The sequence below is a fragment of the Cryptotermes secundus genome, unplaced genomic scaffold, assembly GCF_002891405.2.
Source record: "Cryptotermes secundus unplaced genomic scaffold, Csec_1.0 scaffold120, whole genome shotgun sequence".
NCBI lineage: Eukaryota > Metazoa > Arthropoda > Insecta > Blattodea > Kalotermitidae > Cryptotermes > Cryptotermes secundus.
This window is the reverse complement of record NW_019742442.1, coordinates 1,992,219-2,016,449: the sequence shown is the minus strand read 5'-3', so window position 1 is coordinate 2,016,449 and position 24,231 is coordinate 1,992,219. Positions and strand designations below refer to the sequence as shown.

General features: G+C 37.7%; 1 protein-coding gene across 1 annotated transcript; it reads right to left on the bottom strand.

Annotated features, from left to right (window-relative positions):
• Positions 1-416: 416 nt before the first annotated feature.
• LOC111873071 lies at positions 417-13,296 on the bottom strand. Its single transcript, XM_023867457.2, has 9 exons — positions 13,137-13,296; positions 10,854-11,014; positions 8,347-8,652; positions 7,950-8,062; positions 5,945-6,118; positions 4,909-5,141; positions 3,480-3,673; positions 2,238-2,509; positions 417-950 (listed from the first exon to the last, which is right to left on the bottom strand). The coding sequence occupies exons 1-9, from the start codon at positions 13,294-13,296 to the stop codon at positions 686-688; spliced, it is 1,878 nt and encodes a 625-aa protein (XP_023723225.1). The 3' UTR covers positions 417-685.
• Between the last annotated feature and the right edge of the window lie 10,935 nt (positions 13,297-24,231).

Below are 24,231 nucleotides of genomic sequence, written 5' to 3'. Positions count from 1 at the left end.
CCTGATCCTAGCCCTTTTGAGTTTGAAAATGCTAGTGCAAAGTTGAAAAGGTATAAATTGCCAGGTAGTGGTCAAATTCTGGCAGCACTAGTCCTTCATTAGCTTGGCAACATGGTGAGAAACAGAAGCACTGTTTGCCATGTAGGAGAAAAGACAGGAATTCTTAGGTTAAAAAGAACTCTTGTGAATCATAGTGAAAGTGTTTTGTTATACATAAACTTATTTGTGCTTACTAATGAATTGGTGTCATGTGATCTGTGATTTCATCCACTCAGAGTGTTTTAACTCGCATATTAAGTAACACAAACTGATCACAGTCTCACATGGATTCCTTCTATGCTTCAAAACCATCCATTATCAATCTAAACCCCACATTGTCAAACAGATCTATATCAACCATGACCAAAGATCTCATCCCTAAAGAATTATGTGGAGCACCTTTATTGAAACTGAAATTGAAAGTCCTGATCTGCATACCACATCCAGAACCACTCAATTTAGGCAGTGGAAGGAAAGAAGGAAGAAGTGAGGATTAGGAACCATAAACAACATCAAATTTGAGCTGCTTGACAACACCAGAAGAATTCTTCTATGGTAAGCTATGACTGCATTGTAAAACAGTGCTCAAAATAAAACTTTGATTGGAGGATGAGTGAAACTTTCTTCTTCAGGCTCAGTGTATCTGTTAGTCTCTTCCATTTCTCTTCTTTCTGGTACATGATTCAAGATGAGTCTCAAGAGGAGCACTATGATGTTTGTTGTACAGAATTTCTGCTACCAGAATTACAATGGACAAGAGGATACCATATGCTAAGATAACTAATGCAGGATAAAAGTCCTGGATTCCGACACTCACAAAATTTTGGCCATTGCTTTCACATCGTGGCTTTGGATAATACCATCGTGCTTCTTCTCGTCCCACCATGCCGGCTTCTTTCATCCACTGTGTGCTGGAACATGATCATTATTTTGATAGATTCAGAATGTCCAGATGTCAATTAAGGTGAGTATCAAAGCATTGTATTCAGCCCAAGTACCTAAAATAAATGGTGCAAAATATATTGAAATGTACAGGCCAAGAGAAGGGAGAAGAAATCGATTTCTGAGGGACACATGGCTTATAATATGCTACATAAAGGCTGTTGTAAATTGAGGCGGTTAAATGCCAGCTTCTCCCCATAGAGGCCCATTTCTAATTTCAAGACAATCTATGCATGATTTGTGGTGGGAAAGGGAGAGTGGGGCAGGTTTATCTCAAAGAATTTCGGTTTTTCCTTACCATTCATCATTCCACAAATGGACCTTGCTCATCTATGCCTCTCCTTTAGGTACACACTGGATCTGACAAGCCAGAATGCTATCACAGCCTCAGTGTTCTATTTTGGGCTTCACCTCTGACCCTAAAACTGGTTGGATTCAGTAAAGAAGTTGTTTCAGTTTAATGTGTGAAATTCAGTTAGAATCATTAATGGCATATTTCTTTTCTATGTTAGCTTTCATATAAAATACCCATAACTTTTAAGGTATAATTTCCAGGGTATTTTGACAGAATATGGACAGTTTTAATCACAAGTAATTATGAGAATACACTGAAAAAGCTGGTGCTAGAGGAAGTCATAGCCTGAGTGACTTCTAGCCCCACAAGGAGAATATCTGATGTTCAGAGAGAATGTAGAAAATGGTCAGTTTCACCATTTGAACCCTTCATCACTTCCATGCTGATTATACCAGTATTAAGACGGATGTGTGGGGCAGGACATATAGCACAGATTAAAGTATCAAGAAATATATAAAATGTGTGAATCGAACACCTCAGTAGAAGATACAATTGGAGGTGATTCGGGACTGGGTCTAATTACAAGTCATGATGAATTATAACAGACAACTTCTCGAGCAGATGAATAATTATCAACTAAGCAAGAAGTTTCCTGCATTTGGAATCAGTAAGTTCATAGTCTTGCAGTACTTAATCCAATTTTTCTAATGCAAATTTTATACACCATAATATGATATGGAATGATTGCCATAAATGAGTAAATACTCGAAAATATGGACTTGGAGAAAATAATGACCTATTTCAACCCATTTTCCTGGCAGTCATCAGAAACCTTAGCCACAATTGTCAGTAACTCCAAAATAAAGATCTGGAGCAACACTAATACACAAACCTGCTCAGCAGTTACCTGTGGTTAGGTAGACAGATCTGATAAAAGATTAGATTGTAAATTATTCTTTACCTTTGCCTCATATGCTCAATGTAAGGAGAGCCTTTTCTTATTGGAAAACCAACATGATTTGCTTCAAACATATTTATCTCCTTGAATCTGCATTTTTCATGTTCTTCATATGTATCACTTATAATTTTATATGCCCCAGAAAGGCCATGGAAGGCATTCAATCCTCTTCGTATTCTTTCCATTCCAACTTCTTCAGTGACAAATGCTTGATGGAAAGGTTGTGTATACAGCTTCTCCTTGAATAATTTTTCTACGGTAGGATCTGTTATTTCCTAGAAAAAGGCAGACAATATAAGAAAAAAATTATGCTTCTGAGGGCTGATTCAGCATTTGCTGTGCTTTATTTTGCCTTTGACAAACGCCCCTGTAAAAGGAAAATGGTTCCTTCTTCTGACTTCTCTTCATCTCCTCTGGTTCACTCAGAACCATGATATCTCCCATTAACTCTGCCCTTGAAAAGATACCCTTTAAAGTGCCAGTAATCTTTACAATGTTCTCATTACTTCCATTTGTTCTGGTGTTCCTCTTCCTTATGCAATGTGCACAGATAATTCCATGAGAACTTAAAATCTCACGAAGACTCTCATGATTTACTTTCTGAAAACTGAAACACAGGAAGCAAGGAACTGGGCAGGACTTGACTTACATTGGTCATTTTAATTAAATGCTTACAATGCCATAAATCAAGTATTTAGACATCAACTTCTTATTTGCAAAGGATTGGGTTCAATTCCAGGGCAGCCAATTTGAGAGTTGGGTTGACTAAGTGAGACTGAATCTTATATTTCTCCACATACTTTAGTATCCCCTGCCAGCCATCATTCCTCTGATGCTCCATACTAATCTGTCTCCATCCCTAAGCTGCAGCACATCCATGTATGACCAGCTTACATGTTACCATAACATTGATTGTTAGATGAGACTCCATCTCAGACCCAGCATGTGGCTGGACTCTCAAAAGATGGCTTAACTAACACTTCATATTTATCTCTTACCCCCTTTGAGGCTGCAATAAGCTCAGAATACCTCCATACTCAGATGAAAGAAGTGACAGTTCATTCTCATTTATCACCAACCTGAGGTTTGTTATAGGTCTAACAGGTCATCACCGTGTCACAACTTCATTCCTGACAATGAGCCTCTCTTTTTGTGCAGCACTTGGCTGAACTGAGAGCAATGAGGTTAACTGAATATGTACAGATTGTTATTCTTCAGTTCTAGAAATGCAACTAATCAACTTACATTAACAAGTTTGTCATTTATGCTTAGTTTCATTGGGCTCTGCATCAAATCTGTTAGAGTGCTGATCGCTGAACTAGTAGTTTGAATCAGTGATACAATTATTGCTGAGTATGATGTAAGCAGAAAAAGGGAAAGTAGCATCATGAAGATGAACACTATCCTTGAAGCCAGGTTCTTAGGGACGTTTTCTGAGCCTGAAGAGGAACAATGTAACATGAGCATTTATTTAGAACTTATATATGTAGATGTTCCCTGCAGAGTGATTACTGAGTTCTTTAAAAAATGCGATTTACATCAAATATAACTAACCCCCATAGCCAATATATGTATTTAATAAAGAATAATACTGTATCACACCCTTAAAAATAAATTAAGCATTCTTATAATTAATATTTTCCCAAAGGTATCCTACTGTTATCCATTCATGACAGGCCCTGTTTTTATTTGTTGCCTATTTAATGAATCTGTCAGTAACTCAGGCTGTACAGCATCAAATTATAGGATGATCAATAAATAATAAATTGAAAAGGATATGGAAGAAAGTGGCCATGGCCTAATTTAATCTCAGCATTTGGCTGAGGGACAAGGAAAACTTCAATCAGAATAGTCGATGCTCTGGCTGATATTCAAACCTGAATAAAATACAATACCACCTGAGCCAACTTGATTGGTAAACAGGCTGTAGTCATGTATCTGTAAATTTTGTATATAGTTATGTTTGTATAAATGTGCACAAACCAAAATAACCCACATAAGCATATTAGAATATAGGGACATTTATTGAGGGTTGAGGTTGCTGCATTTCCTCCACAGCTAGTTACAGCCATAGTGAGAGTGCAGAAACTTCATGTTGTGACATTTACAAACCTATATTACAGAAGGTGACAAAAATGTTCTCCATCATCTCAGATACATTCCCCATGCCTTCTAATAGATTCTGGCTCACGTGATGCAGTTGTTCTCTAGATATGTGGGATACTTGAACCTGATAATTTTTCTGAAGTCTTCTTCCATATATTGATTCATTTGATAGGCTTTATCTTTTAAATATCAATACAAAAATAAATCATACAGCGATGTCTTGAGAATGAATTGGCCATGAGCCACAACTTATAAAAATTTCACCAGATTATCTGTTCAAAAAGAGAACCATCTCTTGGTGTGTGATGCTGTATAGTCTGGTAGAAGTTTACAGATGTCCTGGAAATACATACTGTCTGCATTTTCAGGATCAAAGAATAAGCCTAGCAAGGAAGAAATTAAGTGGTAGATAATCAGTAAAGTAACAGGGTAACTTATTTAAATTACTCAAATGTCCAGACAGGTAGATTTCTTAAGTATGAAGCCACACAATCTGAAGTGGTATAATATACATCTACTTCAGTATAGTCAGTTTGAGTGGAGTAGTACAAATCATTACACTGCTTACCTTGCTGACAAACAATCCCAATGGTGTTCAACAAAGCATCACTCCACGAAATTGGGTAATCAGATGGCACTGATAATGGCCAGATACTTTTCTCAATATGCTGGACAATGTCCAACACAACAGTCAAAAATGCCACAGATAATATGTAAGTTGCCCATACTGATGTACTGAATGGTAACTCATAAATGATTGATACCTCTGATAATGATGGCTTTAGAAACATAAATGCACCCCTGGTAAAAAGAAAATAACAATTGGTGAGGCATGTATATTATCAAAACATATACCATATATATTAGAAAATATTCCTTTTATACTCATGGATCTTTCTTTAAGTTTCGCAACTTGTCACATGCATTTACTTTTTCACTTGTGATTTTGAATTTATCTATTGTCCTCATTGTCTAATTTCATTGCCATATGCAAGTGTTTAAAAAATTAATAGATTATGAATTCTTATTATCATTGTAATTGCCATAATAATCTTTAGACTACTGCACATTTCTGTGATTGATTTTCAGAGCTGTAGTAATAAATTACTCATCATTAATATTATTAGAGTGTTATATGAGGGTGTGCTATAGGTAGGGCATGTAGCATGGACATGGAAATTGAAGTGTATATAAAATTTTGTTTAGACAACCTCAAAGGAAGAAACCACTTGGAGACCTAGACACAAAGAAGAAATTGTATTAAAATGAATATTTGAGAAGGAGTGAAGGTGTGGACTGGATTGGACTAACTTAGGGCAAGGTCCAATATCAGCATTTTACAAACAATAAGAGTGAAATTTTGGGCTTCCTCAAAAAGAAAAAAAAAAAAAAAAAAAAAAAAAAAAAGAGAGAGAGAGAGAGAGAGAGAATTGCTTGACCAGCTGAATATTTAAAACTATGTATATTTAAGAAGAGCCTATAACACAGAGCTGGTTATTATTACATGGTGTCATTATTCTGATTTACTACACAACAAGAGCAGTTTCCTTCCCGTCATACTGCTGTATAGAATGCAATGAGCCTAACTGATCAACACAACTTGCCTGAATTTGGTAGTCTCTGCAACATAATCAATAATATCCATGCGTTCTCCCTTCCACATGACTCCAGCAGCAGAGATCTCACATTCACCACACTGCAGCATCCCTACTATTCCAGTGAAGCAGCTGGATCCATTTAAAGGATATCCCCATGTGTCTGTTAAGGTTACATTCATCCTGCCAATAAATTTTATATACCCTGATACTTGAAAATGATCATAGCATTTGTTAGATGCTGTTCAGACCTCATAATTTTTGTTAATTCATATATTAAACTTTACTATTGTTAATGCAATAGAATGTAATGTATTCAATTATTCTGCTATGTTTAATGTATCAAGATATTCTGTATAAGGGGTACTTAAATTACTCGTTTGATAGCATCAAGATACAACAAACTTAAATGTTGTGACAAAGGATTCACTATTAAATGGCTAGGCTACACGAGCCTTATGCATGGAATAATTATTAACTTAAGCTTTAAGATAAAAAATCCACTGCAACTGCTACTTGGTCTTCAGTTATGAAGCATACTTGTCCATGTACTGTCCTGTTCTCCATATACAGGAAAAATTCACATACAGCATTCCAAAATTGGAGAAATGACAGAAAAAAAAAAAGATAATGGATTTAATGGATACTAGCTACATATTTTTTTTTCTCCTTGGCACTAGAGCCCCAGTGGGCCAAGGCCTACCTCCATGAACTTCTCCGTTCACACTAGCTACATATACATCCTATTTTATGACTGATATAATTGATTTTAATTAAAACAACACCTTTTGTATTCTACAACGACAATATTTTGGTAAAACAAAAAGGAAAAAGCTGTCATATATGAATCAGAACAAGTATGTTTTCGGTTTCCCAGTATAATCTTCCTTGAGTTTGAGGCATTTCCTCTATTTCATGGCCAGAAAAGAAATATGCCTGAAAAATAGAAGTCTTTGGTTTTCTCCTCAACCACTTTGAAAGAGCATGTGTAGATTCACTGTTACTTGAAAATGGTGGAGCATATAAACACTTCTTTAAGTATTAGAACAGAATTGCATTTTGTGACTTGTGCATAGGAGCTCTGCCATGAAGAAGCAGGACCTTCTGTTTTCACCTTCTCTCATCATTCTCCTTCATGGACTCTTTTAAATTCTGAACCACAGCAACATAGGTATTCCTGAAGATTGTTGCCTTGTGTGACATGTAATCCATTGGCAAATTCCCTCACAATCCTAAAACACAATGGCTCTGATATTTCCAGCCTGTAGTGGTGCGTAGAATTACTTGGTAGTAGGTGAGCCACCATTTTTCCATTGCATTATCCTGTTTTGTTTCAGGATCCCAGTAACAGAGTGAAGTTTCACCATCTGTAATGATTCTTCAAAGAAATTTTTATGGATCTGTTTCAGAGAGTTGAAAATTTTCCCAAGAAAGTTTAACACTCCACTGCTCTATACTGGGGTCAACATTCTTGGAACTGAAACGGAAATAGCTTTTAGCATGCCTAGGCTATTATGGTGGATAGCCGAAACAGGGAGTTGTGACACACTACATTCTCAAGCAATTGTAAACACTTTAAATGCCTGTTATGCAAGGCCAGGTTTCTAACTTTGGACACAATTCTGAAGCAGTCATTTTTACCGGTCTTCCAGTTCAGGGGTCCCTGTCAGTGGATTCTCTATGCCAGTTGAACTGTTTAGACCAATATGCAGTTTCACCACATGCAGCCAGCATCCATTCACGATTACTCATTGGTCCAGTCCTATTTGTCAGGAATTTAATAATGAACCAATGCTCTAACCTAACAAAATCCATGTTTACATGCAAGTAGGTTGATTTGCACTGCAGCCACAACACAAGTGCCAAAAGACTAAGCTGGAATTATGCACACAACATTTAAGGCATGTCAGAATACATTCATGAGAAACGGATTTGATTTCAAGTTCCTACACTTTTATTTGTGTATCATGAAAAAATCAACTTTAAAATAATGAGAATAGATCTATTAAGTCACCTGAAGTTCAGCAATTCAGATATGTAAGTCATTAACATGTAATGAACCTTGGCTTCTGTGTTGAAGTGTTTGTAGTGTACATCCAGGTATGTGTCCCATGTGTCGTCCATCACCTGAAGAGGAAAGTCAACATAATATTTATATTAGCATATATTTTTTATGCAGCCTTAGTATTTGTAATCCACTTTCAATATGTTAAACATAATCTTTCAAAGCATTGTGGGCACTATATGTATCATCTGTTTAAATTAAAAAAAGAAATGCTTCAATTTGCTCACAGAGTGTACTTAAAATTTCATATGATTCTCAAAATAATGGTTATTTCCCTATACAGCATTAGGTGCTACGTTTTATAATGAGAAAACTGTCAGTAGATAGTGATTAATTTGATATTTACTAGAACAGAAGTTTTTAAATGAGTTCCATTATAGTTGTTTCTCTGAGGTCCAGAGGGAAAGTGATGTCCTGCACTCCAGTCACGGGGTGGGGTGATTATTAGAGGTTCTTGGAGTCCAATCCTGTATACATCATGCAATAAAACTTGTTTCATGTTGGCTCCAATGTGTGCTATAGTCATGTGACTATCTAATTGCAGGTCCAGTGGTTCCAGAGCAGTAATCAGTGAATCCTCACTTGATGAGGGCGTCTCTCCAGACAACAGCAACCAATGGTGTAGACTGCTGAACTGCTTCTCTTGAGATGCCTGATAATATAAATTGAGTTTCGTTTCAGAAACGGGGACCAGCTTATAAAATTTCACACATGAACACTATAACTGTATAGTTGGAATCTGAATTATTCACTTCATTAATTTCTACTGTAACAATTTCATAAAAACAAATTAATATAAGCATTATCATACAAAAATTTAGAATCCTACTATAAAATTTTATTGGCAACAATAATGGTTTTTTAGATATTTTATTTTAAAAATGTGGCAAATATATTATCACAGAATGGTATGACCTTCTTTTAAAGTTTAGTGAAAATTCAACTGAAACTGATAAAGAAAACACAGGCAGACAACATGCACAACATTCCAATTGAAGAACACTGTGTGATAAGAGGCCCATTGAATGTTTCCTAAATTTGTAATAAATACATGAACAAGAATGATTAGGGGTACTCCACTGAGACATATACATAATTTCCAAATGATTTCTTGCCAGTCTTCCATAGACAACTATCCTGATATTTATTTACTGAATATATTAACCTCCTGTGAAGCAAAGCATAATACTGATACGCTGCATAAGTGATTCCTTGTATTTCCTTAACTATTCATCACTTCAAAATACGCTTCAAACAAAAGTTGTATATCTTAATGAGTTTCATAATTTACCTCTTTTATCGCTGTTGTATTTGATGAGCTGGACTGGGGAAAATCAATGAAGTGTGATTTGATCTTCATGAAAGGTGTTTTAGACCACAATGCATTACAACTAAATTTGCCTGGCAATTTTTAGTGTAGGCCACTGGTACTAAATTTAATAAAATCTGTCAGTAATGTAAAATACATATAATATGTGAGGATGGAGATATATAAAATAGCCTCCCCATTATGCATTAATATAGCCATTTGGTGCATGAAATGAATAAAAATAGTTAAAAATTTGGAACATTTCTGATCAAACTCATGCCATATTCCATGGTAGTTACGGATTCCAGACATTTCTGTGGCTTGGTATCAAATGCTTGGTTAAGTTAGGTCAGCAAGTCCACGTTTGTCGAGAAACAATAAACCACTCCTTATCATCAATTTACCATCAGCTTTTGCCTGGAATATCTTCTCACCAAACAGGATAGCTTAATAGCAATGCAACTGGCGCAGTTTTTGCATTTCCCAGTTCAAGTCATGATCAAGAATTGTCTCTACTGTATCCTCCCTGGCGAATGGTTAGAATTAACTGGTGGTATTTTGCCGTCAAAAAAATTCCGTGATTTTAGTCTGCAAGCGAAGTATACCGACCAACCACCTCTGTGGTCTAGTGGTTAGCGTTCCTAGCTACAAATCCTGAGGTCCGGGTTCGATTCCCGGAGATTTTTTTCTGAGAAGTAGTGGGTCTGGAACGGGGTGCACTCAGCCTTGTGACAATAATTGAGGAGCTATTTCAAGAAAATAGTGACTCCGGTCTGAAAAACCGAAATTACCGGCGGTGGGGATTCGTTGCGCTGACCATGCGACACCCTCTATCCGCAAAAGTTGGCACTAAACTTCGCCAACAAGCGGCGGTCGCTAGGTCGGTATTTTGCCATCAACACAACAATAAAAATGAAGCAATTGAACTGCTCACATTGGTTTTATTGGATAGTTGCTACATGTGTCAGTCCATATTTGGGGCTATCTTCAAGCAATCTCATCAAACTATCAAATAAAAGCAATGTGAGCAGTTTTATTGTTTTTTTTTGTTGTTCTGTTGATGACCATACACCACCAATAATGATACAGAACAAGATGCAAACAGTAAGATAGTTAGAATTAGTTGGCCCACCTTACAACTGAATAAGATCACCTCCTGCCACAACCCTCATATTTTTATCATCTTATCTAATGCTACATGATAGATTCATAAAACTACAAAGAATAAAATGTTGTAATACTATAGTTCTAGTGTTGGCCATATTTATCATGTGATATATGTTGTTCATAAGTTGGTACCACACCCGCTGCTACTTCTTTTGTTAATGTACCTTTGGTATCTTGTAATGTTTGTGAATGAAGTTAGTCTCCAGTAAACGTTAGATTTGGACGAAGGCGTTTCATTTCTTATCCGTTTTTACCTCGATGATCCAATGTGATTTCACAAAGGAAACAACATAAAACCTCAGTAACAACACATTGTATTTGAAACCAAAAGAGAATTTACATTTCTTTGGTGTTAATCAGCAGCCTTTCATCCATACCTGAGCAAGCAGATGGTTACTGCCACTGCAATTAAGGTCTAGTATCACTGCCAGGTGGTAATAGTCAGTCATCAACATGGCTGGAAGTAAATCCTGGTCCAGTGAATATGCTGTCAAATGGATTCCATAGGCTGCCCACAGTTTGGTCAGCCTTACATTATCTAGAGCATATGAATTACATCAATTTTCAGAACATGTGGATTTCTTAAGGCATATCTGAGTCCCAAAATTTTAAGATAAAGAAGAGGAACATATTACAGCTAAATATCAGACTCCATAGAATGTGTTTTAAAAGGAGTTACAGAGTTTTCAAAATATTCACTCTGACTTCATCACTGCAACTTCGATATGGTCAAGAAAACATCACATACACCCATGTTGTGCCCCAATCAGGGCACAGGTGGCAGACACACTCTGACAGTTTTATGACTGTTCATATGGATGTGATGCCCTGACCTGTAACTGCCCATTGGGAACTGCTATATAATCAACCCCACGTCCCCTGAAGATATGTAAGCATACAGAGATATTGCATAGGCCTTTACATTAGGTTTGGAATTGCCCTCATGTTCTATAAGGATAACTTCTCTAACATATTTCATGTTCACAAGTCGTGGTAATGGTCCCCACATCACCTAAGACAGGAAGGTTTTTGTGTCTCTCCTTCTTATCCCCCCAGTAGAAGGCTGTTACCTAAGGCTCTAGAGAGGGTCCAAATATTGTGGCTTCTTCATGGCTTTCTTCTCCACAGCCAGACCCCAGCAAATGACAAAGGTTAGTGCATCTGGACCGATGGCTGCATGTCATAAACACAAGTTTCCTCTTAACATGGCATGCTGATAATAGTTAAGCCTAAGAAGGCATTATGCCAATTTTATATCCAGAAGTAGTCAGACATAAGATGATCTGTGAAGAACACTTCCAGGTTCAGAGATGGATTCCCTTTGGTTAGTTAAGAAGAAGCCTTCATGGCTAGTATACATGGAATTAGATTCACCGAATTTTTTTAAATAAGCAAATATCAAGAAATATTGCAAAAATGAAACAGAAATGTTTGTGTTTACTGCAGTATGGATTCATAAAGATATTGTTTTTAATTCGCCTATGGGCCTCCATGCCTGTTACAGGGATAGCTTTACATTTTATCCTTTATGAAGAACAAATACGATTTTAATGAGCAATTATATGTACATAGTATGTGTAGCATAATTTGAAGTGGAGGCTCATGGCCGCTGAAGAAGCAGGGCCAGGATCAATAAAATTTCAACCCCTACCCCATGCCAATATTTAAGAAGAAGGGGGAAGATTTACTTAAATTAACATAAATGTTTATATTTTAAAAGCTTATTATTTACATTATTAATAATCTTCACAATTTTACTCTAATTTGTGTTGTCAAGAACATTGTAAACAAGGGGCTGTGTCACATCGTGACCTGCGACTTAACACCTCTTAGTAGAAATACAGTGTCCCAATGGGCTGGGAGGAATATTCAAATGCTGCCAAGCTCATCCTATCCTAACTCCCATGGGTCAACAAACACACAGATGAACGAACATACTGACAATTTTATACTGTAGGCATGTCAGCAGTGGTTTGCAGGAGTGCAAAAATTCACTGTTTATATGGGTTACCGGGTTGGACCAACATCTTACTTTGAGGCTTTTTGGTAATGATAGTGGCGAGATATATTTGGCATGTAATCACTACTAAATTGTCTTTAAATTCAGTTTCACACTTCTTCATCAACTTCTCTTCATGTATGGCAATGTTCAGATCATATCCTTGCAATATCTATGCAATGTAAATTAGGCTTTGTTATATTTTTTCACAAGTCTACTTTCATTTACACTGTGCTAAGTCTGTAATTGGCCTTGCAGCTGTTGACTTGGCACATAAATAATAAAGAATTGAATTGAATTGAATTGAAGTCTATATCTTATATTACTTCACATGAAAAAATCTTTACTGTTTGGAATTTTCCATACCAGTAATATTATGATTTTTTCTTCTGACATATGACACTGTTATTCCAGTGAAAAGAAAATCCAGCATCATTGTTAGGGCTATTTGGGATTAAGCTCTTGTTTTCTGGGATATAACGCCGTGTAACCCACTGAAATTCAGCCGGCGTTTCGGAGGCAATATATTCATCCAGAATGTTGGTTGACTTTCAATGGACTACAGGGCAGTATATCTTGGAAGACAGAAATCATCAATATTATTAGCTACTGATTGTAAGAATTGTAGCATTCCTCAAGATAATGGAATTAAATTTCTTACCTGCAGTATTCAAACAAGTAAAAAACATGGCAGCTGGCCATTTCTTCCCATCAAGGAAACTACTGATGAGGTCACTTACATAAATGTCAGTGATCAGTTCAGCCTCTCTCCATACAGTACAGAGGACAAGCACAGCTCCTACATTTGGCCAAATTCTCATTGTAGCAGCACCCTCTCACAATATGAAAATGTATGAACAGAATGTAGCAATTAGTACGTAGTCGTGATTCTGGAAATTGGAGATATATGCTCTGATAGAGAACATGTATTTTAGAGATGGATTATTTTTGTTATTTTAATGCATCTTTGGCCGTATTCTTTCATTGTAAATACAAATCTATTATTGTAAACCAAATGACACTGCAGATAGTAACACCATCAATAGAGTCATAAATTATTTTTCCTTGTATCCTGCTAAATGTTCACCATATTAAATGTTATTTGAAACAAAATTTTAATGACATCTGCATTAGAGTATCAAAGAATCTCAAGTCTGAATGGAGCTTAACGTAAAGAAGAAGCAACATTACATAAATATGAACAACAATTAAACTCACTCTAAAAATTTTAGTGTAGATGTCCAATACCTAACTCCAATCCATTAAGGATTTTTGGAGATCTAACATGTGAAGGAACTAATGACTTGATATTATTTTCCCAGTATACATTCATTTGCATATTTCGAAGGACATACATGAAAAGTTCAGCAAAGAACAAAGCATATTAATACACACATTCAGATAATTGTGTGACTTATTATCTAGAAAGTGAATGTGTAACAAGTGTGTCAAAGCCAAATGAAAGAATGAATTGTCTTACAGTTCTTCGTTTGGCTGTAAACCGGGTATAATTCACGAAGGATTTCCGCGGCACTCATGTTTCTTCCCCGTGATAAAAGCGAATAACGGCGCGAATTTCGCAGATTGGCGAATTTTCAATTGCAGGACACAATATAACTCGTTCTGTAGAGACAAGAACAAACACTAGCTGACTAGTTATGTGATGGTTTACAAGGCAATGAGTCACGTGACTATACCTCCATGCATGAGCTCTCCCCCACTCCTAAATTAGTTGCCTAAATTAACGGAATTTACACTCTGAATAGCCCTCATATTATTTCATAATGAAAAGGATTATTGACGGTGTTACTAAGATGACCTGAATGCTGCTTGTGTTTGTACACGCTTCTTAACATTTCCACGTGTATCAGTGACTAGAGACGGAGTTTTATGTTGAATAATTGGACTTACTGCACCCTTTAACACACAGCTTGTCACTACACTGAATTTTAGCGCAACCGCTGATTTCCACAATTTACAAATCACTAGTGCTCACGCTAAGCCTTTTCTAACCCACAGTGGCTTCACTAGTAGTTGCCTGGTAACGGATTTTAACAGTGGAGATTCCTCTGCTTCCGTGCTCAAGTCCTCTTTGAATATGGACTTCCTTCCAACTGTCTCTGTTACACCTGCCTATCTCCCAGTCTGGCGGCCATATCAAACCAACCTCTAGTCCTTTCTCCACAGGCTGACTGACAACTGACTAAGCAAAAAGTTAAAGTCAATGTCAAAGTCAAAGTTACTTCACGACTGGCGGTTTACCGCCAGTCACTTCGTCTGGAGTCAAGCCACTTGAGGCTCATGAGCAGATATTTTTCTTTAAGCTGAACTCTTTCGGTAATAGTCCTCATGTAACGTCCTCTTTGTTATGAATATGCTTAGCCTTTCGTCAAACGTACGTGTCGCACATATAGCATGTTACTTAAAATTGTTGCTTTTTCACTAAATAAAAGTCCTCTGCCAGTCCAGGTTTTGCAAAGCAGATCATGCCTATCTTGCGTATCTTATGCTACAATAGCAGCGTAAGGTTGACCAGCGCTAAGTTTAAGCCTCTTATATTTTTGACTAACCTTAAGTCAAGTCAAAGTTAAAGTCACATTGCGACTGACGGTCAGTCAGTCAGAAAGTCTTGGTGTCGAGCCCCATCTTGGGCTCATGACCGGATATTTATTATTGTTTGACAGTTACGGTCTTTTTTTGTGGGGCGCCCTCTCTAGCCAGAGGATGGGTCTGTCCTTTGTATATGCTTCTGGTCCTTGCCAGCGGTCTTTCTCGGGTCCGAGTCCCTTGGGACAAGCGACCATATTTTACTGTCTCAGATTTGAGACTTCCCTTTTTGTCGCCTCCTATGACTCGCAGGGTCACGGTGGAGGTATTCGACCCCGCCTCCACACGGGTTAGTTATTCTGGGATTTTCCAATTGTCTCTTCTGACTAAGCTTTACTCTGTCCCTTGTTTAAAACAACTTGACACGGGCCACGTAGAAAACACCGTTCCTATGTTGCATGCGTATCCGCTGCTGCGCGGAAGTGTTTACCGAGCCGTTCCCTAACAGCGGCCGTCTATTCTAGCTTATTAAGAATATGCGGCCTAGCAACGGAAGTCGTTCCGTTTGTGTTTCACGGTCGTTGCCTAGAAAAGAATGTTGTTCCAGAGCCGTTCGCTAGCAACGTCTGTTTCACTCGCTCCGTAGTTCTTGCTTCGAGCAAATATGCCACAATATGAATCCTAGGGCATTCTTCTACTCTGAGATTTCAAAGAATTGCTGTTGTTCATCTTACCGACTAACGAAACAATAGCCTCCCAATGCGCACTTTGTTTTTCAGAGGAAAACAAAAACAAAAAACAGAAAGAAAAAAAAACAAGTAAATCTGAATAGATGGTTCTCATTCAACCAGAACATCTCGCATACTAAGTATTCTGAGTTAATTTGCCAGTATTATAAATGATAGAATTCTTTAAATACTCTGAGGATTTACGAATAAAGACATAACTTTACTTTGAGATTCGTGGTATATGGAAGGAGAAAACAAGAAATGCATAGAAAATTTGATTGGCGGTGTGGAAAATCAGTTTTTATGTGTAGGTTTTGCTGATGTAAACGGAATCCAGCTAGCCCAAGATAGATTATTATATAGAGCTTTGTGGTGATGATGAAATTTTGGGTCACACAACGACAAGAAGTCTTCTGAAAAACTGAATAGCTCTTGACTGTCCAGCGAGTACTCTGTTTATGAATAAGCAGTGCCAAAATATGTAAGACAGACGTGTATGCTCACTAAAACATAAACGTAGTTCTACTCTTCGACAGTATAGCAAGATTGTGTCACTAATACAACTTCTGGTGGGTCCAAAACCAAACAGCGGAGAAACCTTATTGCACATCTGGAAACCTTTATACTTTTCTCCGGTCACGTAACATATAAATTTTAAATAAAGAACGGCGCCAGTTTACAAAATCTGAAAATCAAACAAAGATATTTACTGCCTTTTGTTTTTTCATCCATTGTGGTGAGAAATTAATACTAGCAAAGGAAAGTATTTTGTATGATTACTTAGTTCAAAGAGAATTGTTCACAAACTTCAGGCCTTTCTCTTAAATATGTTATTGACTAATTATGAGTACCGGATATTAAAAACTCAAAACACTGCAGCGAATTTACATAATCTGTTTCTCATAGTGCAAAATTAATATTCAAATTTATCTTTGTCCGTCATTTAAAGCCACGTTCACACCAATCAAGTTGCTTAAATTCCAGTCTCTTGAAAATAACAACATGAGATCACTTAATTAGTGTGAAATGTTTCAAGTTCTAGTCACGTGTACTGGAAAAACTGTTTCAAGTTTCTAGTAAAAAAAGTAAGGTAAATAAAGCTATCACTCTAACAGGCCGAGAAGGCCAATAGGGTTGTGAGACGTCGAAGCTCCCACATTTTCTCTAGTCAATCGGCTCAGAGATGGCGGTAAGGTTGTCGGCCTTAGCGCCGGCTGCCCTTTACCACCCAGGAAGTGTCCTGGTACTCATTTCTGTTAGAGGCTGAGTCAATCCCAGGGCCGTAGTGCGGCTGGAAGGATTAGGTAAATTGAAAAACTCCAATGACCCCACCGGAAATCGAACCCGCGACTTTCTGGCCTGTAGCATAATGCCTCAGCCAACTATGCTACCTCGTGCACCCTTCAAGTTACTAGCAAAAACCAGTTCAAAATTTCTTAACTTGAATTAAGTTAAATAAAACCTTGAAAGACGTGAACTGCTGTTTCACCCTTAAATTAATTTTAACGAATGAAAACAGCTGTATTTTTTCGCAGGCTAAATGAGTTATAAATAGTATAACTAAATCTACAAATCTTTGTATGTGTACGAAAAATACAAACTTTTACGGAAAACTGAAAGCCCGAAGTACTGTAACGGAAATTCGATAGATAGTAGTAANTATAAATAGTATAACTAAATCTACAAATCTTTGTATGTGTACGAAAGATACAAACTTTTACGGAAAACTGAAAGCCCGGCAGAGATAATAAAAAATTGTCCTCATTGCCAATATAGCGTACTCGTAATATTATTACAAATTTTAGTTGAAATCATATTTTTTTCTGTATTTTCGGCCCCACCACAGATATTTCTTCTAGCTTTTCAGCTGAAAATATTCTATTCTTTCATGCTTTAGGCTTTAATGCCCGTTGCACCTACAACTGATCTTACCATGTTTTCCTTAGGGGTCCCAGATCTCAATTCCTTATAGGATTACATTCCATTATCAATTTAGGCATTCGTGTAACTTTCATCCTTTCTCTCTTAGAACTATATGTTATGACTGACATTAAACACATTTCACACCTTAGGGAAGTTTAATTACTTACAACCTACAAAAGTGGAGTGGCATTCTTACGTGATCTTTATAGGTTCCTCTGTCCTCTAAAGCCAAATTTGAATAAGTGTACCAGGGTCACCAAACTGATTTTTCTTCCATAATTCACTTCCTCGCCCAAACAGGTCCTCTTATTTTACTTTCCCAGTACATTTGCTGCTTCAGTCTACGAGTAAGCAAGAGCGCTACATGGGCATCATCATCATCATCATCATCATCATCATCATCATCAGTAATCTGTCAGACGACAGGTCCACAGTCTCTTCCAAAACAATTCCTCCACTTAATGCGATCTAGAGCTTTCTCCTTCAAATGACAGTATCCTCTTCTGTCCCCAAGGTCATCCAGCATCTTCTTACGTCTTCTTGTCACTTCTATCCGCCCCTCTATCTTTCCTTCAATAACTTCTTTTAGAAGGCAGTTTCTGCGTAAAACATGACCAATCCAATTAGCCTTCTGCTTTCTTATTTCGTGTAGGATATTCCTCTGCTCACTGACTCTAATTAACACTTCTTCATTTCTCACATAATCGGTCCAACTGATCTTCTCCATCCTTCTCCAACACCACATTTCGAAACTTTCCAGATGTTTCTGATCTACTGCCCTAAGTGTCCATGTTTCAGCCCCATGCAGAGCTATGCTCCAAATGTAGCATTTCACTAGTTTCTTCCTCAAATTTAAGTCCAATTTGCTGGTAAAAAGATTCTTCCATGCAACGATAAATCTTTACTTGCATAAATTCGAACATGAAATTCAAACCGAAGTACAGTGCTGTCGCATTACGCGAATTTGAACTAGTCCGATATAACAAAATATTGTCACTTTATGTGCCAAATTTGAGATAAAGTGCATCCTAAAAATTCGGCAAGAACTATACGATTCAAAACTTGTCTTGAATTACCCGAGGTCTTCAGAAACGCATTGTTGCATAAAATGCGACCGCGCTATATTGGATTACAAGCGACTTGACGAATGTGAATGAGGCTTAATAATGGGCGTTTCAATAATGCAAACGCAAACCATGCGGGGAGATTTGTTCGCAAGGGCTTCCGAGTTCGTGCGCTGCTCTAATTATTATTTATCGTAAGCGTGTCTGAGTGTGTCAAGTATCCTTCCGCCACAAAACATTAGACTTTGTTAAACGATTTAGAGTTATTCTTATTGATTTAACGACGATGCTTCAATTGTATGCCTTATATACGTATATCAAATATTGGAACATGATCATGACATTATAAAAAAGGATTATTTTATGTCATGGACTATAGACATCGCATAATTCGAACAGAGCAGAGGACCGCACAACACATCAAAATAATTGTCTTGAAAACTTAATTATTTTTATCCGGTATTAACTAAATTGGAATAAGTTGACTAATATTAGCACAAATCCACAGTAACAAATTTCATGAAAATTATTGAAGCTCAGCAGAGCTTCACACACGCCTTAAGATGACACTGAAACCAATATTCGCCATGGATAGCTTGCAAAACCTCAGACAGGAACTGTAACAACGATAACAGATCGAGAAGGGTGTTGCCACCTCTTCTAAAATTGCACTTGCACTATACATTTGTACTATAAGAAAAAAGTAAAGCTATCCCTGTACCAGGCTGTGAAGGCCCATAAGGTTGTGAGACGTTGAGTGTCCCACATTATCTAGACAATCGGCTCAAAGATGGCGGTAAGGTTGTCAGCCTTACGCGCCGGCCACGCTTTACTCCCCAGGAAAATTATTTAATTCATTCCTGTTAGAGGCTGAGTCAACCCCAGGGCCATAGTGCGGCTGCAAGGATTAGGTTAACTGAAAAAAATCCAATGACCTCATCGGGACTTGAACCCGCGACCTTCCGGTTTGTAGCATAGCCCTTCAACCAACTGCTCTACCACGTAACCCCTGCACTATACTATGCAACATGGGGAAAAAAAATGAAAGTAGTTATTTCCTCTTCTAAACATTGTATCATCTTCTTTAATTGTAACACCGATGCGAGGCAAAAATTTTGTTAGTATACAATACACGTTGCACTGATATGGACCTGTATCGGCAGTTCAATAACTATATGTATTCCTATATATAGACCGCTTCTGTGATCTAGTGGTCAGATTTCCTGGCTAAATATCCAGAGGTCCGGGTTCGAGTCCCAGCGCTACCGCAATTTCTGAGAAGTAGTGGGTCTGGAACGGTGTCCACTCAGCCTCGTGAGGATAATTGAGGAGCGATTTCAAGGAAACAGCGGTTTCGGTCTAGAAGACAGAAACTAACGGCCGTGAGGATTCGTTGCGCTGACCACGCGACACCCTCTATCCGTTAAACTCGGCACTAACTTCGCCGACAAGCAGCGGTCGCTCGGCCGGTATGGTTCGCTTATGCACTGAAGCCACGGAGTTTGTTTATTTTTATATATAACTGCCTGATGATGGTCTTACACGACCGAAACATGTAGCAGAAATAAAGATTGAATTATAAAACATTAAAACAGTATATTTGTTGTGTTGACGTTAACATAATTCCTATATATATATACACATACATACAAGTACCTCTACGGACAAGAGTTCCACCTGTGCACTGACCTGGCTTTAAGAACCTCGAAGGACAAACCGCGCGTTGGATTCAGCGCTTGCAAGAGTATAGAGTCACGTCCGAGCACCGTCAAGGTCGAAAACAATGCGACAGCTACACAGTGACCAGGGCCGTAACTTCGAGTTTCGGTCTGATACAAATTCTGCAACGCCTGAGAGTGAGTGAGAGGAGCACCTACAAAAATTAGTCGCATCGTACCTGAAGGATTGTGGAGCAAAATTACCCATTCATCCTTGCTTACAGAGCATCCCCTCACGACATTACCGGCTTTTACCCCGTTAAGCCTAGAAGTCAGACTGCCCTGCGACCTGCTGTTTGGGGTACCCTCCGGCAAGGACCGACCCACAATCGATTAAGCGGCATATTTAGTGGACCATCTACACGACATACACAATTTTGACCGCCAACCACTGACCGGATGAAAATTCGTTATGACTGGCCAACTGCGGGGGCGACAAAGTGTAACTCTATCGCCTAACCCGCACGAAGGGGAAATCGCCCGAGCTCCAATCCTCATGAGATGGTCCATACAAGGTAGTAACCCGGATAGATGATCTGATTACAGTATCCAGCAGAACCATAGATCGATGATGATGGTACATCCAGACCGGCTTGCACCTCATCAGGCCCTGAGGGAGCAGTTGCAGAGTAATCAACGTGAGAACTGTACCACGGGGAAAGAAGACGACGCCAATCACATGTCGGAAAAGAAACGGCGATATGCCTGTAGGCTATTCGGGAAGAAATATGTGTAAGAAGGGAGCAATGTGGCATATTTGCTCAAGGTAAGAACTATGAAGCCAGCAGAGACACGCTTGCTGCTAAGCAACAGATTTGAAACACGCAACAATTAACTGGGGAGTTGATCTCTACGCGGTCTGTGCAATAGCTACATGATGCAACAACTGAACTGTTGGGAGACGAGTCTTCCGCGCGGTCCATGCCGAGGTGTTATAAACAGAGCAAGCTCTTTGTTTGTGATACAGTCATCGGATAGTAAGAACATGAAAGTTGAGGGGGCTATGGAATTGGAAGAAGTTACCAGGCGACAACCGGTAAAGATACAGCAGACTGAGAAGACTCTGTACATGCTGCAGTGAACTGCACAGCATGTGAACTGGCATTAGTCCTATAGTTATTTGTAGTTACTTTTTGTAAGAGTTCAATAAATCCAATTACAAATCCAAACCCCATCTATAGTCAATTATATCACAACACAAACCAAAATCAAATTCACCGAGTAACTTTCAATGCAGACAACACCCATCCAATAACAGATTTCATCAAAATATAATGAATAGTCTTGGACATGAAATGCGGGCATAATCTCTCCATTATGCATTCATTTGATGCACAAAGGATTGAGTATTGTGAAAATGATGGACTGGCATTAGGATGGGTATGAGCTTATTAAAACACATTACAAATTATCCACATTTTGTTCCTTTTCTGCTCAATATACCTTTTTGTTTTTACATAACTGATTTGATATACACAATATAATTCAGTATTGATACATAAACATTGTTTTTATAAAAAAATTTCCAGAAATTTGACTTTCAATAATCATGCTTCCAAAAATCAGAGGCCACATTATATTACAGGCCTTTTACTTCCGCTATTCATAGCAGACTGTCCATCTGATGATACCTCTTATCAGTATGAGGTACCAAAAAAATATAAACAATTGTCACACTTAATCAGCATCAACAATTTTCAACAACGCACACACTCACACATACACACATACCAGAAATCACCTATACAAACATACAATGTTATGATTGGTTTTTGTGAGTGTTGGAATAATTCCTTAAAATATTTCCACTCTATACTGTAAACATATATTATTTGGGAGCATTGGGAGAGGGATGGCATAACACTGTCAGTATTTACAATTTAACACTGTGAAGGAGACAAGACATGACTGAAATCACTCAACACAGTGTTACAAATCATTGTTGTAGTACCTTCAATTCCCTGTACTTGTGACATGATTCACATTATTTACAACAAAAGTTCTGTATCTACACCCCTGTAACATCAGATTCCTCACTAGAATTACATTATTTACATTCATTATCTACAATCCACAACAGCAGCCACTCAAACCGTCTTTGGCCTGCCATTTTTGTTTAGATGTAAATTCAAAATTCCACATAAATGACCTATCTGATGTCACCACCCAAATGGTTAACCAACTGAGAACATTTTGCTTGGGCTATGACACAAGGGCATCACTGAAAGTAGGGATGGAACAAGGGGCCTGAGGGAAAATGGGTTGTTGACTAGTGTAGGTGAGACACCTAGATACTATACTTAACATAAGCTACAGTCGCTTGTATTTCAAGCCTTTACCCCATGTCAACAGACACCATATCATTTTGAGCATTGGCAGTGTTATCCCTGTAGTTTTACAACATATGCAAACTAATTAAGTAAATTAAATTGAAGCATGGTGGCCATAATGTTGAAAAATTACATCTGCAGTTTTAATAAACTTTTAGGCCCATAGTATAGAAGGTACATATTAAATAGGTATATACAGCAGTAATTCTATGATTTTTCTTGCATATGCATTTACAACTGAAAAACAGATATACAAACATATATACAGAATGATTAAAAATATTACCTCTTCTATGTACATACACCATATATTGCTATGAAATCATTTCAGGTGGGAAGAAATTCTGAAATAGGTTGTACATTCATTAAATTTTGCATAATAGCTGCTTCTTTGGGGTGCGATTAAAGAGTATGTTTACATAACACACAAAATAACTATGATTTATGCCATATTTGCTTTGGCATATGGTTAAGAATAAGGACAAGCACCAGAACTAAGAATAACGAAGAACTGTATGTTTCAGACAAATAAAATCTTCATATATCCAATAGCAGTCACATGTTTTGTCATTGCATCTATACCATCATCAGATATTTTTGTGAAGGTACAGTATAAAGGAACTTCATATCTTCATGTTCGCTTAACAGAGTTGTACTCATTTATGACATACAAAATGTAAAATATTCTTATGCTCTTAACACTGATAATAATTATTAAAAATGCTGAAACTGTTTGTGATCATACAATGGTGCTTGTGACTGGAACTTTGCTTGTTTTATGATGATGCTTAAAATATAGCTATGCATATGAGATGATAGATGTTAACATGTTTTCTGCTGAAATAATTCTTGGTATATAATATTAATGTATAACTGAGAACTTTTCCTTAACCAGTCCACAGCTTGGTTGAGAAGGAAGAGGAAAATGCCTCATTAAAAATTTGGGGCTCAGCTAACCTGGCAGTCTGTGCCTGCAATGGTCCCTTCCCCAGTGTGGGGCACAAATTAGTGTCCAACATGGATAATATGGCAAAACAGACAGAAGGAGCAACCATCTCTCAGTGGTTAAAAATATGAAACGAGGTTGGGCCAGAAACTTGGAGGTTGAGCGCTGCTGCTGATCAACCCAGCTGTGCACCAGGCCTGCACACTGAAGAACTTATTTTGACTTAATTGCTTCAAGATTTAATATACATGACAGATAACACTGCTATTGTAACATGATTTAGTTTTAATATGGGTTTTGATACTGAAATGTGTAACAATATAGAACTACAAAGATTTAAACAAATATGAGGTACAATTCTTATGACCTTAACTTACAAGATTATGGCAATAACACCACTTCTGTATGGATCTGAGTGCTGAACAGAGAGAACAACAAAAAGGCAGATTGGAAGCTGTGACAATGTGCTTCCTGAGCACTATGTCAGGGTACCAAATGAC